The 12,503-nt window shown below is 44.7% G+C and overlaps 1 protein-coding gene across 1 annotated transcript in view; it reads right to left on the bottom strand.

The window, feature by feature from the left end:
• The window catches only part of LOC130113010 (neuronal acetylcholine receptor subunit alpha-7-like), a 146,112-nt gene that overhangs the window by 30,129 nt on the left and 103,480 nt on the right, over positions 1-12,503 (bottom strand). Inside the window, exon 4 of the mRNA XM_056280527.1 lies at positions 8,715-8,824. Coding sequence (XP_056136502.1) covers positions 8,715-8,824 — 110 coding nt within the window. The remainder of the gene's footprint in view (positions 1-8,714; positions 8,825-12,503) is intronic.

Raw genomic sequence — 12,503 nt, 5'->3', positions numbered from 1 at the left:
GTTTTATTTTAGCTACTGACAGCTGTGACTTTGATTAATCTTAATCAACAAATCATGTTTTAACATTGGATGCTATGGCACTCCCCGCAGTGGCGAGGTGAATAAGGTGAATTATTTTTGGTTCACCAGTGTTCCTCCAGTTCTTCTGTGTTGAGATCAGCAGTGAATAATTTGCTAGCTTGTGAAATACGATTGACTGATCGTTTACTTTCAAAACTCATACCCGAATAAATCTTTTGGTTCTGACACTATTGCTGCCCGATCTGACTCAACTGTAGATGAGTCATGCATGCGCACAGTTGGTTCAGCGGACAGCGATGGCTAAGTGGCGTTGGTCAAGCACGCTAGATAGTGAATGAAGAGAGAGAGCGGCCAGGACAAATGTTTTTCGAAGTTTTTAATCACTGCAAACATGAGAGGTTGATTATATTATTTTTACTATTATCATTTTATTTTTATTCTTATTTATTTCATTTTTTATTTTCTTTATTATTTATTTATCTTTATTTCTTTTATTCTTATTATTATTATCTTCATTATAATCATAATTGTGCATTATACAGTCATAACTGTGCACAAACATTTTTAGGCTGATAGGTCCAGACACACACACACACACCCACGTGCGACTAAATGCATAATCCCCTCCCCAAAAACACAGTGTGGGTGAATTGTGGGAACAGCAGTCAGGTAAACTTGTGTTCCTTTCTCTCCAACTTCGATGTCAGCAAATAACAGTAACATTAAGCTGATGCGCTAGCTTGCAGTGCATCTCTCTCTAGTCTGTCTGTCTTGCTCTTAGTCTATCCGTGTTTTGCTTGTTTGCCAACCACTTCCAGGGCTACGTTCTCTGACTTTGTGCCTGACAACAGTGAGAGTGAAATACAAATACGGATTATGTTTGATAAATGCCAATGGGCAACAGTGTTTATAAGATGCAGCTCGGAAAAGATAACTGCATCGCACGTGGACATGCATTCTTATGCAAGTGCATAAAATGAAACTTGTGCTTTCCAGCAGCAACCTTTGTGGGGACCAGTCCAGACAATATATGGGCATGATAGCATGTCTATACATTAGCGCAGGAAGGCAGGGGGCTGGGGGGGGGGGACTGCAGCTCCCCCAAGTGGTGGGTGCACCGTCCCCCCCACCAGTAGTGGCAGGTGGCTCTGTAGCATCTTAGACCCAACAGTATGCCTATCTTTTCCTTACGTACAAATGCAAAAAAATAAAACATACCTTTATTTTAAACAGTGGGCTAGGGCTGTGTGGAATGTACATATTTAATAATAACATGAGTAAACACTCCCTTCCAAATCTGCTACACACGCACCTTACAAACAATGACGTCATACTGTAGCCACCGGGGGAGGCAGTCGCTCTGACCTTAGGCGGCTCTGTGCTGGGGGAGCGCAATGGCTGATGGGACTGTTAATGTTAGATTTAAAATTGTGTTTTAATGATGTGGTGTTCATGTTGTGGTTATTTTTGTGTTGTTTGTAATAAACCTTTTGGTGTTTATTGTTAAAATGATCAAATGTCCAGTTTTAGCACATTTGTTTTGTTAACCTTTACTTAGCGTAACTCAAACACTACATTCACGTATCACGGTCGTCGTTCTGCCCACGTCAAACCCCCGTTATGGCTATAACGCTCTGCTTTACGTCACTCATACTGTCGCAATCAAGCATACCATTAAATCTCCCCCATTAAACTCTTTCCCCTCTCACCATAGTGTAACTGCTCCACATTTAAGTAACAGTGAAGCATATTCTGGCTCACTACAAAACATTACATTTCTATTACTGAGTTTTACTGTTCCAACTGGGCTACTTTTACTTTTCTTAATCTTCTATTCAGTAAGTAAATGGACATTAGCTTACAACTTATTGCTGGGACTCTTTTTCACATTACAGGAACAATAAGTAACGATTCATTAGTTTACAGTTTTCTCTGGAACCTCTTTTTTTTCCTTCACATTACATAACAAGGAACCCCCCCCACACACACACACGCTTTTTCTCATTAGCTTTTTTTTCCCCCCACAAGTCCAGTCTTTTGACTGGTTTACTGACTCTGCCGGACCTGGTCCATATCAGTCCATCAGTGTCTTTGGGTTTACTCCTGCTCAAGACAGGCATTCTTTGGCCTTACCAGGGTGTCCGGTGGCTGGTCTGGGGTACGTATGGGTGTGGTGTCTGGCACCAGTGATCCAGCAGTGGCCACCGCCTGGAGGTGGCGCCTATTATGGTGGAGTGTAGCTCCCTGCTCCATCTCAATGAGGTAAGACCTTGGTGTGACACTCATGTTGGTCACTACTGCGGGTGTAAGCCAGGACTTTTGGTTGCCCAGCTTGGTGAGGACATGGTCCCCTGGCTGCAAGGAAGGTAGGCATCTCACCCTGTAACGTTGGTTGTAGTATTGTGCTTGTTTTTATTTTTCCGAAGCATCCTTGGCCTTCATGTGCTGCCTACTCGGCCACTTGGGTAGCAGGTTGCTGTCGAGGGTAGGCAGGGTTGTTTGGATCTTCCGGCCCATTAAGAGTTCTGCAGGGCTCGTACCTGTGCTGTTGCATGGAGTGGATCTAGAGCAGTGTTTCTCAACCCAGTCCTCAAGGAACCCCTATCCTGCAGATTTTCATTGTAACCCTGCATAGGTAGCCCTGCTTGTACTTACTCGACCAATCATCTCGCAGCAGCACTTAATTATGCAAGGTGTGCAACATCTGACAAAATTCATTGCTGATTGGTTGAATAACTACAAACAGGTACCTATTCAGGGTTGCAAAGAAAATATGCAGGATAGGGGTTCCTTGAGGACTGGGTTGAGAAACACTGATCTAGAGCAAACGAGTGCTAGAAGAGGGTCTTTTTGTTTTAAGATCCTCTTCGCTGTTTGCACAGCCCTTTCAGTGTGCCTGTTTCCCTGGGGATGGTGTGGGCTGGAGGTTATGTGTTGGAAGTCAAGCTCGCACGCTAATTCTTTGAACTCCTCACTAGCGAATTGTGGCCCATTGTCACCAACTACCTTCTCTGCTATTCTATACCGGGCAAACGTAGCCTTTAACTTTGTGGCCACTAGAGTACTGGTGGTTGTGGGCATGTGCAGTATTTCTATATACTGTGAATAGTAATCTGAGATGACCAGGTTGCTCTGTTTATTGTGTTCACATGTCTATTCCTATTCTTTTCCAAGGTCTGTCTGGAAAGGGTGTGGAGATTAGTGGTTCTCTGGACTGGCCTCCTCTCAGTTCCTCGCACAACAGGCAAGAAAAGACCTTTGTTTTTGATTTGGGATGATATCCCGGGCCACCATACCGAGGTATTTGCTTGATCCCTGCATTTAGTCAAGCCCTGATGGCCATCATGTATTCGGTCTTATACGTCTTCCCTCAACGTTTCCAGAATGACTATTCTGTTACCCCTCATCACCAACCCGTTGTGTACTGACAGTTCATTTCTCATGGGGAAAAACTCTCTAACAGTCGGGTGTGTTTTACATATGTGTTCTGGCCATCCAGACTGTATGTACCTGATTAGGGCTTGTAGCTTGTCATCTGCTGCTGTGTATGCTCTGATGCTGTCCATCTTCCACCCTGTAGCTGGCATGCTTTCGATGATGCATGTGACATAGTACTCTACATCCATGTGTGTGTCTTGGCTGTTGTCTCTCAAGGGGCTCCTGGACAGGGTGTCCGCCATGATCAGGGTCTTGCCGGGTACGTAATCCGCTGTAGGATTAAACCTCATCAGCTGCATTGGCAACCTCTGGCAGCAGATGGGTACATTGTCCAGATCCTTGGAGTTCATCAGCGGGACTAGGGTTTTGTGATCCATGATCAACTTGCATCCCTCTAGGTCGTTCAGATATTGTCCAAACCTTTTACAGGCCCAGACACTCTTTCTCAACCTGGGCACACTTGGTTTCTGTGTTGCTCAGCTGTCCAGAGCAGTATGCCACGGGCTTCCAGTCCTCATCGTGGAGCTGCATAAGCACACCACCATCCCTGTAGCTGCTCGCATCTGCAGAGACTGCCGTGGGCTTGTGGACATTGTAATATGTCAGGGTAGGTGAGGTGGTGAGGAGTACTTTGATCTGTTGGAAGTCTGACTGTTGCGCTTGATCCCACGTCCACCCTGACTTGGACTTAATCAGTTCATACAGCGGTTGGCCCACAGCGGCCAGGTTGGGAATATATTGCCCCAAGTAGTTCACCATACCTAGGACCCTCTTGAGCTCCTAACTCTCGGGTGGGGAGAGCTCATGGATGGCTGACACTTTGGCTGGGTCAGGCCGCACACCGTCTGTGTCAATCTTGTGGCCCAGGAAGTGTAGTATTCTCTATCTCAGTGCACACTTTTCAGCATTCAGTTTCAGCCCAACAGACTCCAGCCGCTCTATGACCCTCTGTAGGCACTGGCCGTGCTCTGTCATGTCCCTTCTGTGAACGATGATGTCATCCATGTACACAGTCGTCTCCAGCAGGCCTCCCAGTGTTTCTACCATGTTCCTCTGGAATATTTCTGGGGCACTGCTAATGCTGAAAGGGAGCCGTTTAAAGCAATATTTGGAAAAAGTGGTGATAAAAGTTATTAGTTTCTGACTGTCTTCGTCGAGCAGTATTTGCCAGAACCCTGCTGCTGCGTCCAATGATGAGAATACAGTTGACCTGCTCAGTTTGGCTGTGATCTCCTCTGTCGTTGGTGGGATGAATCGCTCCCTCTTAACGGCTTTGTTTAGTCTTTTAAGGTCTACACAGATATGCACCTTGCCTGAATTCTTTGGGGCTGGCACCATGGGGGCTTATCACTCCGTGGACTCACTCACCTTCTCAATGATGCCATTAACCTCCCACCTTTCCAGCTCTTCCTTGACTTGCTTCATGAGAGGAATGGGCCCCTGCGTGAGGTGTGGACTGCGTAGGGTTGTGCGTCCTCTCTTAGCACTATTTTTATTGGCTGTGTCTTGAGCAGGCCAAACTCTGCGGTGCTGTGAACCGCATAAACTCTGTTCACTAGGCCCATTTCCTTTGTTAGTGGTCGGCTGAGTAAATCGCTCACGCTCTCTCCTCTGACAACATAGTAGACCTGAAATGTATAGTTGTTGTCCTTGTGCTCCGTGTGTGCTGTGAATTTGCCTACACAATTCAACTGGCCACCTGGGCCACACTGTACAGTCTTAGCCTGGCTTAATTTTCTCTCTGGTTTTATTGTTTTGAAGGTCCCCTCACTCATGACACACACATCAGCCCCAGTGTTTATTTTGAATGTGACAGTGTGCTACCTATGTCCAGTTGTACAGTCCACTGTTTGTTGCTTGAGAGTGTGCTATTAACTGAGCACAGAAAGTAAGATGCATCCCCTTCACCCTCTGTGATTTCACTCACCAGTTTGCTTTTGCGCATCCTTTCCCACTGTCCTGTTTTCTTACACCTGTTGCATGTGGACTTGGCTTCAGGGTGTTTATCTTGCTTCTTGTGCACTGCTTTACCACATCTACTGCACGTTTTGCTGCGGTCATTGTCTTTGAAGCCCCTCTCCCTGTCTTTATTTTTTTCTGCCATTTTGTGTGCTTTGCATGCCCCTGTGCTACCTCCTGTATAGCGCATGCCCCCTCACCTTGCTGGCTAACCTGGACTTTCACCTCCTCCAGTTGACACGCTTCCTGCACCGTCATCTCCAGGGTGAAGATGAGTTGTAGCTTGCGAGACAGTTCCTTATCCTGGATTCCTACCACGGTCCCTAATGTGTTCTTCATGTTTAGCTCCGAAATCACAGTGCTCCGAAAGCTCAAGAGCATGAATAAATATGTCTCCACTCTTACCCTGCACCAGCTGGTAAAAACAGGCCCTCTTGTGAATGACGTTACGCTTAGGTATCAAGTAGGTGTCAAACTTCTCTATAACCACCCCATAGTCCGTGTCCTCACCTTCCTCAAAAGTGAACGAACTAAATATATTTTCTGCCTCACTACCTAATGTATAGATAGATCAGAGTGCTTACTTGCACGCTTCCATCCTCTTTATCTAGCTTTGCAGCTGTCCAATAGCATGTGAAGAATTTCTTCCAGTCCGCCCACTCCACTGGTTTTTCGAAACAGAAATTCTCCGGTGGATTAAACTTTGCCATCTTCTTTCTGCCACTTCTGACACCATGTAATAAATGGTTTTGGTGTTTATTGTTAAAATAATCCAATGTCCAGTGTTAGGGGGTTTGTTTTGTTAACCTTTACTTAGCATAACTCAACCACTACATTCACGTATCACAGTCATCGTTCTGCCCACGTCCAATCCCCTTTACGGCTATACCCCTCTGCTTTACGTCACTCACACTGTTGCAATCAAGCATACCATTACGTTGTTGTTTTGGGGGTTCGACTCAAGATATGTAGGGGACTGGTTATGTTGTTGTCAGTTCTGGTCCGTTCTGGCCAGTGTGAATAAAAGAGCACTCCTGGGGTGTGCGGTATATGGGGCATGGGAGTTGCAGTTAAAAAGAGATCTCTGCATCTCGACTCAAGCCGGTTCGCCACAATACTATTTGTTTTAGCTGGCAGCCCCCCTACTTAATACATCTTCCATGCGCCTGCTTCTATATGCTTATGTTTAGATTGTATAGCCAACGCTAATCACACAGGTGTATAGGTTTTATTTGACTATTTTTTTTAGACATAAAGCTGCCTATAAGCTTATGTTCACATTGGATAGCCAAAGTTAACTGTATACAGTGGCGGCTGGTGCTAGCAATTATTTTTTTTTGGGTGGGGGGGGGCGCAATTTACCTTGGCACAGCACACCTGACAGCTGCATCATCCGTCTTAATAACTCTGTGACTGTAAATTGCGCCCCCCCCCCCCAAAAAAAGCACCAGCTGCCACTGATTGTATAATATTGTGAGGACTGGACTAAATATAACCCTGAGCTTTGGCTCAGGGTTATATTTTATTATTTTCTACATTTTATATTTTCTATAATTTCTTATATATGTTAATATTCACACATCTTAAGATTCTATATACAATATTCTATTCATCAATATTGTTGGTTCATACTTCATTCTGTTCTGTATAGGTCTACTTATTCTCAGACCGACATATGGACCAAACTGTTTTAAATGAGGGGGGATTGTGGGGGTGTCTGGTGTGACTGTGTAGCAATAGCAAATGGTTTACAAGGCTCACGGGTCAGGGACAAGGGCCCCTTAGCAGAATTTTTCTTAAGGCCCCAGGGGGGTCAGGACTGGCTCTGAGCTAACCCTTCCAATTACGGGACTGCAGCTACCGGGGTTCTTATAAACACAACCAGTGAATTAATAAATGGCCAAATCAGTGAACAGTGAAACGACTACGGTTGCTAGAACATTGGGGAATACAGCATGTTTCTCTTTGAATTGGAATGCAAACATTTTCTATCATCATTCCAGTTGCTATTGTTTGGCAGTTTTTAGTCATATTGCCTTGAACTGGTCATCTCTCCTCTGTTGCTCTCCCTGAGGTTTCTTCCTATTTTTTCTCCCCTATAAAGGGTTTGCTGTTTTTTTTGGGGGGGGGGGTTGTTCCTTATCCAGTGCAATGGTCAATGAACAGAATGTTGTGTTGCTGTAAAGCCCCTTGAGGCAAATATTTAATTTGTGATATTGGGCTGTACAAATAATTTTGTCTTGACTTGACTGTGTCAGGGGCACAGACAGGAGTATAAACCCTAACATGCATGTTTCTTTTGACGGTGGGGGAAACTAGAGCACCCGCAGAAAACCCATCGCAGACACAGGGAGAACATGAAGACTCCACACAGAGGATGACCTGGGATGATCCCCCACCCCACCCCCCAAGGTTGGACAACCCCAGGGTTCGAACCCACAGTTTTCTTGCTGTGAGGCGCCAGCACTGGGCCACCATGACGCCAAGACAGGTAATAATCAAGCAATGTTTTTAGGCATCAGCATCTGCACCAAGCATCCCAGTTACTGTATAATAATATAGGTAAACTCCACTGGTGGAAACTAAAACACATTTTGTTATTGAAAAGAAATGAATAATAGTGGTAACAGTATCAGCCAAACTTATAATGGATATGATCGGTTATTAGATATCGGCAAACATTTCCATTATTTGCATCCTGACTTAGAACCCCCCCCTCCCCCGTTTCTCCCCAATTGTATCCGGCCAATTACCCCACTCTTCCGAGCCGTCCCGGTTGCTGCTCCACCCCCTGCAGACTACCACATGCCTCCTCTGATACATGTGGAGTCGCCAGCTGCTTCTTTTCACCTGACAGTGAGGAGTTTCACCAGGTGAATGTAGCGTGTGGGAGGATCACGCTATTTCCCCCAGTCCCCCCCCCCCCAAACAGGTGCCCCGACCGAGCAGAGGAGGTGCTAGTTGCAGCGACGAGGACACATACACACATCCGGCTCCCCACCCGCAGACATGGCCAATTGTGTCTGTAGGGACCCCGACCAAGCCGGAGGTAACACGGGGATTCGAAACAGAGATCCCCGTGTTGGTAGGCAACAGAATAGACTGCTTTACTACCCGGACACCCAACTTAGAACCATTTTAAAAACCATTGATTTATAAGACCAGATGAGACAAAAGGAGCAGAGGTGAGGAAAGCTGCAGGAGACAGGAGAAGAAAGGAGAGGACAAAGGAGGGAAGAGGAGAGGGAGAACAACAAGACAAATGACAGGTTTGTGAGCAGTGGGACTGTGCATACCTGTTGTACAGAAGGATGTCCGGGACCCAGACTTGACTGGAGGGAAAGCGAAGGTTTTGCACCCCAGGATAGCTCTCTGGGTTCCAGGAGAGATAGATATCTGTCCACGACTGGGGGGAGCAATGGGGAAGAGAGGGAGAATGGGACCGAGAGATAAATAGCAGAAGAGAAGGAACCAAGAAAAGGGTTTGTATGAAGGCAGAATCATTAATAACAGGCAAAGTGAAAGGAAAACAGCAGAGAAAAACATGATTAAGGAGGAAAATTGAAACCATAGATGGGTTTGAAAGGAATACAAAGCAGTCCAGTTGTTTTACCAGCACATCGTCTGGATTACAAAAGCTGAGTTCCCTCCAGCAACACAGCAATGCCAAATAAACCCCAGGCTCTTGAGTCTGTTTGTACCTTGGCCAACTTTTTCTTGTTGTGAATGCCTCGGTTGAAGTCTTGTTTTGCAAGACAACAGATTAGTGGTGTTTAAAGCTATGAGAAGTGGATGGATTTCACTGGTTAATTTCTACATTCATAATCAATGTCTCAAAGTATTCTACCTCAGCCATGCATGAATAAACCCATCAGTTCACCCATTTGAGCTTTTGCCAAATTCAGACTTAGAGAAGAGGCGAGGTGAGAAGAGAAGAGACGACACGAGACGAGAAGAGAAGAGATCTCTTGACAACTCTGTGGTCTCCCAAAGTTCCAAAGCCAAATATTTTGGTATTATTTTGGATCAATCCCTATCTTTTGAGTTTCATATTCGAGAAACCAGTGAGTACTCCTTTTTCCACCTACAAAATATTGCTAAAATTCAGTCTTTTCTATCCATGGCGGATACTGAGACCCTGGTCCATACACCTGTTTGATCCAGATTAGATTACTGCAGTGTTTTGGGGTTTTTTTTATCCTGACCTGCCCCATGTTAGCACTAAAAACTCCAGTTGGCTCAAAATGCTACTGCTAGAATAATAACTAAAACAATACGTGCTATTTTTAACCTATGAGAAGTGGATGGATTTCACTGGTTAATTTCTACATTCATAATCAATGTCTCAAAGTATTCTACCTCAGCCATGCATGAATAAACCCATCAGTTCACCCATTTGAGCTTTTGCCAAATTCAGACTTAGAGAAGAGAAGAGGCGAGGTGAGAAGAGAAGAGACGACACGAGACGAGAAGAGAAGAGAAGAGATCTCTTGACAACTCTGTGGTCTCCCAAAGTTCCAAAGCCAAATATTTTGGTATTATTTTGGATCAATCCCTATCTTTTGAGTTTCATATTCGAGAAACCAGTGAGTACTCCTTTTTCCACCTACAAAATATTGCTAAAATTCAGTCTTTTCTATCCATGGCGGATACTGAGACCCTGGTCCATACACCTGTTTGATCCAGATTAGATTACTGCAGTGTTTTTGGGTTTTTTTTATCCTGACCTGCCCCATGTTAGCACTAAAAACTCCAGTTGGCTCAAAATGCTACTGCTAGAATAATAACTAAAACAACACGTGCTATTTTTAACCTATAAAATACTTAATGGGCTTGCCCTTTCACATCTGTCATATCTTATATAGCATTATGTACCTTCTTGTGCCCTCTGTTCTCAAAGTGCAGGCCTCCTCTCTGTCCCCAGAGTGAATAAGAAGTCTGCAGGCTGCAGAGTCTTCTCATACCATGCCCCCTTTGTTTGGAATAGTCTCCCAGCCACAATCAGAGAATCTGATTCTGTAGACTCTTTAAAATCTAAATTGAAAAATCATCTCTTCACATTAACTTTCAACAAGTCATTTTATTTCTTTGATAGTTTGACTTGCTCCTGAGCCTTGCCACTAGTATTCTCCTTTGGGAGGGTATTAGTCTCAATGTATTTATGACTGGTGGAATTAGCAGTAATCTCTTGGTCTTGTGCTGCTGTTCCTAAACCCTTTTCTGAAAGCATCTCACCATTCTAACCTTGTGTTTGTATCTCTGATGGCAATTAGCATGAGTGCCCATGTTACGCTTCTCTCTCTCTCTCTCTCTCTCTCTCCCTCTGAGCGGAAGTGCAAGTGAGTGGATGGAGTAGCAGCATGATGCTTTGGTGTGAGCGAGTTTCTAAAACTTGAGTTTTTTTCTATCTGTCTAGCCATTTCCACATGCTTTTTGTTGTTTGTTGTCTTTAGTTAGGTTTTCAGTGGCTTTAGTTTGGTAGCAGTGCTACCAGCCCAACTGGGCAGTATGCCCACTGTGGGAGGCGGAGGAATGGGGTTTGACAGTTTGGCACACCGGCATGCAATTAATCTGGCCCTGGTGGTCAAGTGCTCGGTGGAGGAGTGCTGCATATGATCTGCATCCACAATGAACAGTGCTGTTGTTATTTTCCTTGGATAGTGTTGGTAAAGTCAACCAGGTTGTGGAAAGTGGCGTGGTGATTAAGAACATGTTTACTCCCGTTCTGCCGCTGGTTAATCCAGCCAAGAGAATTACCATTTCTAATGCTCCCCCATTCATGAGAAATGTGGCTGTGGAGAAGGAGCTTACAAGACACGGACAGCTAGTGTCCCTGATAAAAATGGTCTCTTCGGGTTGCAAATCTCCTCTCTTGAAGCACGTTGTGTCTCAAAGGAGACACATTTTTATGATTCTGAAAATTAATGAGGAGGATTTGGACCTAGCGCTTAAATTCACGATTGATGCGTTTGATTACATTATTTTTGTAACATCTGTTATGATGAAATGCTTTGGGTGTGGGTCAGAGGGGCTTTAATAAGGTCTTGTCCCGTAAGTAGTAAGGGAAGGTTTGATCCTCAAGGGCCGCTGCCTTCCCCCGATGCCACCACAAGCAGTGCATCTCCGGCTGGAGACGGTGCTGCTGGGTTGGCACAGGGCAGAAAAAAGCAGGGCGAGTGGGGGACAGGAGAATTGGATCAGGTTGTGGAACGGAAAGAAACGGAGTCTGGAAAAGATAAGTAAAATGGACAGACTGAGCAGGTAGGACAGGGTGTTGTGCAGGATGAGCAGGTCAAAAAAGGTGATCAGAACGAGAAGGTAACAGAATTTGTGCAGGTAGAAGTCAGTGGCCAGGATGAGCAAGTAGGGGAGAATTAACAGGATAAAAAAAGAAAGACAAAGAAAACAGTGAGAAAAGGGAGTACAGCAAATTGGCTGGGTGAGATATGTCTCGTGGTCTCAAAAACCAAATAGAGCAGACTGCTATTAGAGTGGCAGAGTCTGTATTTGAGGAAGGGGGAGATATGCTGGTGGATGATGAAATGACAAAAATGTCGATTTAAAGGAAGCCCACAGAGGGTAGACAGGGAAATTCAAAAGCAAAGAGGGCGGTTTCAAAAGGAAAACAAAGTTTCCCTTCTCTTTACCTTTGGGAATTTTTTTTTTTAACTCAGGTCTAAATGAACTTAAAGGTACGGCCATGTATAATATGATGATTAAAATACTGAATAAAGAAAAGCTGAGTGGTCAGACTGGGCTCTCCAGGGTGTATCAGAGTCTTGTAATTTCATGCGGACTACCTCCGCTGCTTCACCAACAGGAACGCATGTGAAGAGAGACTTAACATCATAAGAGACCACTGTTTCATTCCCCCTCCATAATGATGTCCCTCACCTTATCCACAAAATCCATAGTGTTCTGAATGTGATGTTCATTACTGCCTACCGACAGGGTAAGAATAGTTGCCAGAAACTTAGAGATGTTATAGGTCACTGAGTTAACTATACAAACAATAGGCCATAATGGCACATCCTGTTTATGTATCTTTGGTAAACCATACAGACTAGTTGTAGTTTCCCCTGGGT

The sequence above is a fragment of the Lampris incognitus genome, chromosome 5 (assembly GCF_029633865.1).
Source record: "Lampris incognitus isolate fLamInc1 chromosome 5, fLamInc1.hap2, whole genome shotgun sequence".
NCBI lineage: Eukaryota > Metazoa > Chordata > Actinopteri > Lampriformes > Lampridae > Lampris > Lampris incognitus.
Note: the sequence above shows the minus strand (reverse complement) of the source record. Positions and strands in the feature narration are given on the sequence as shown.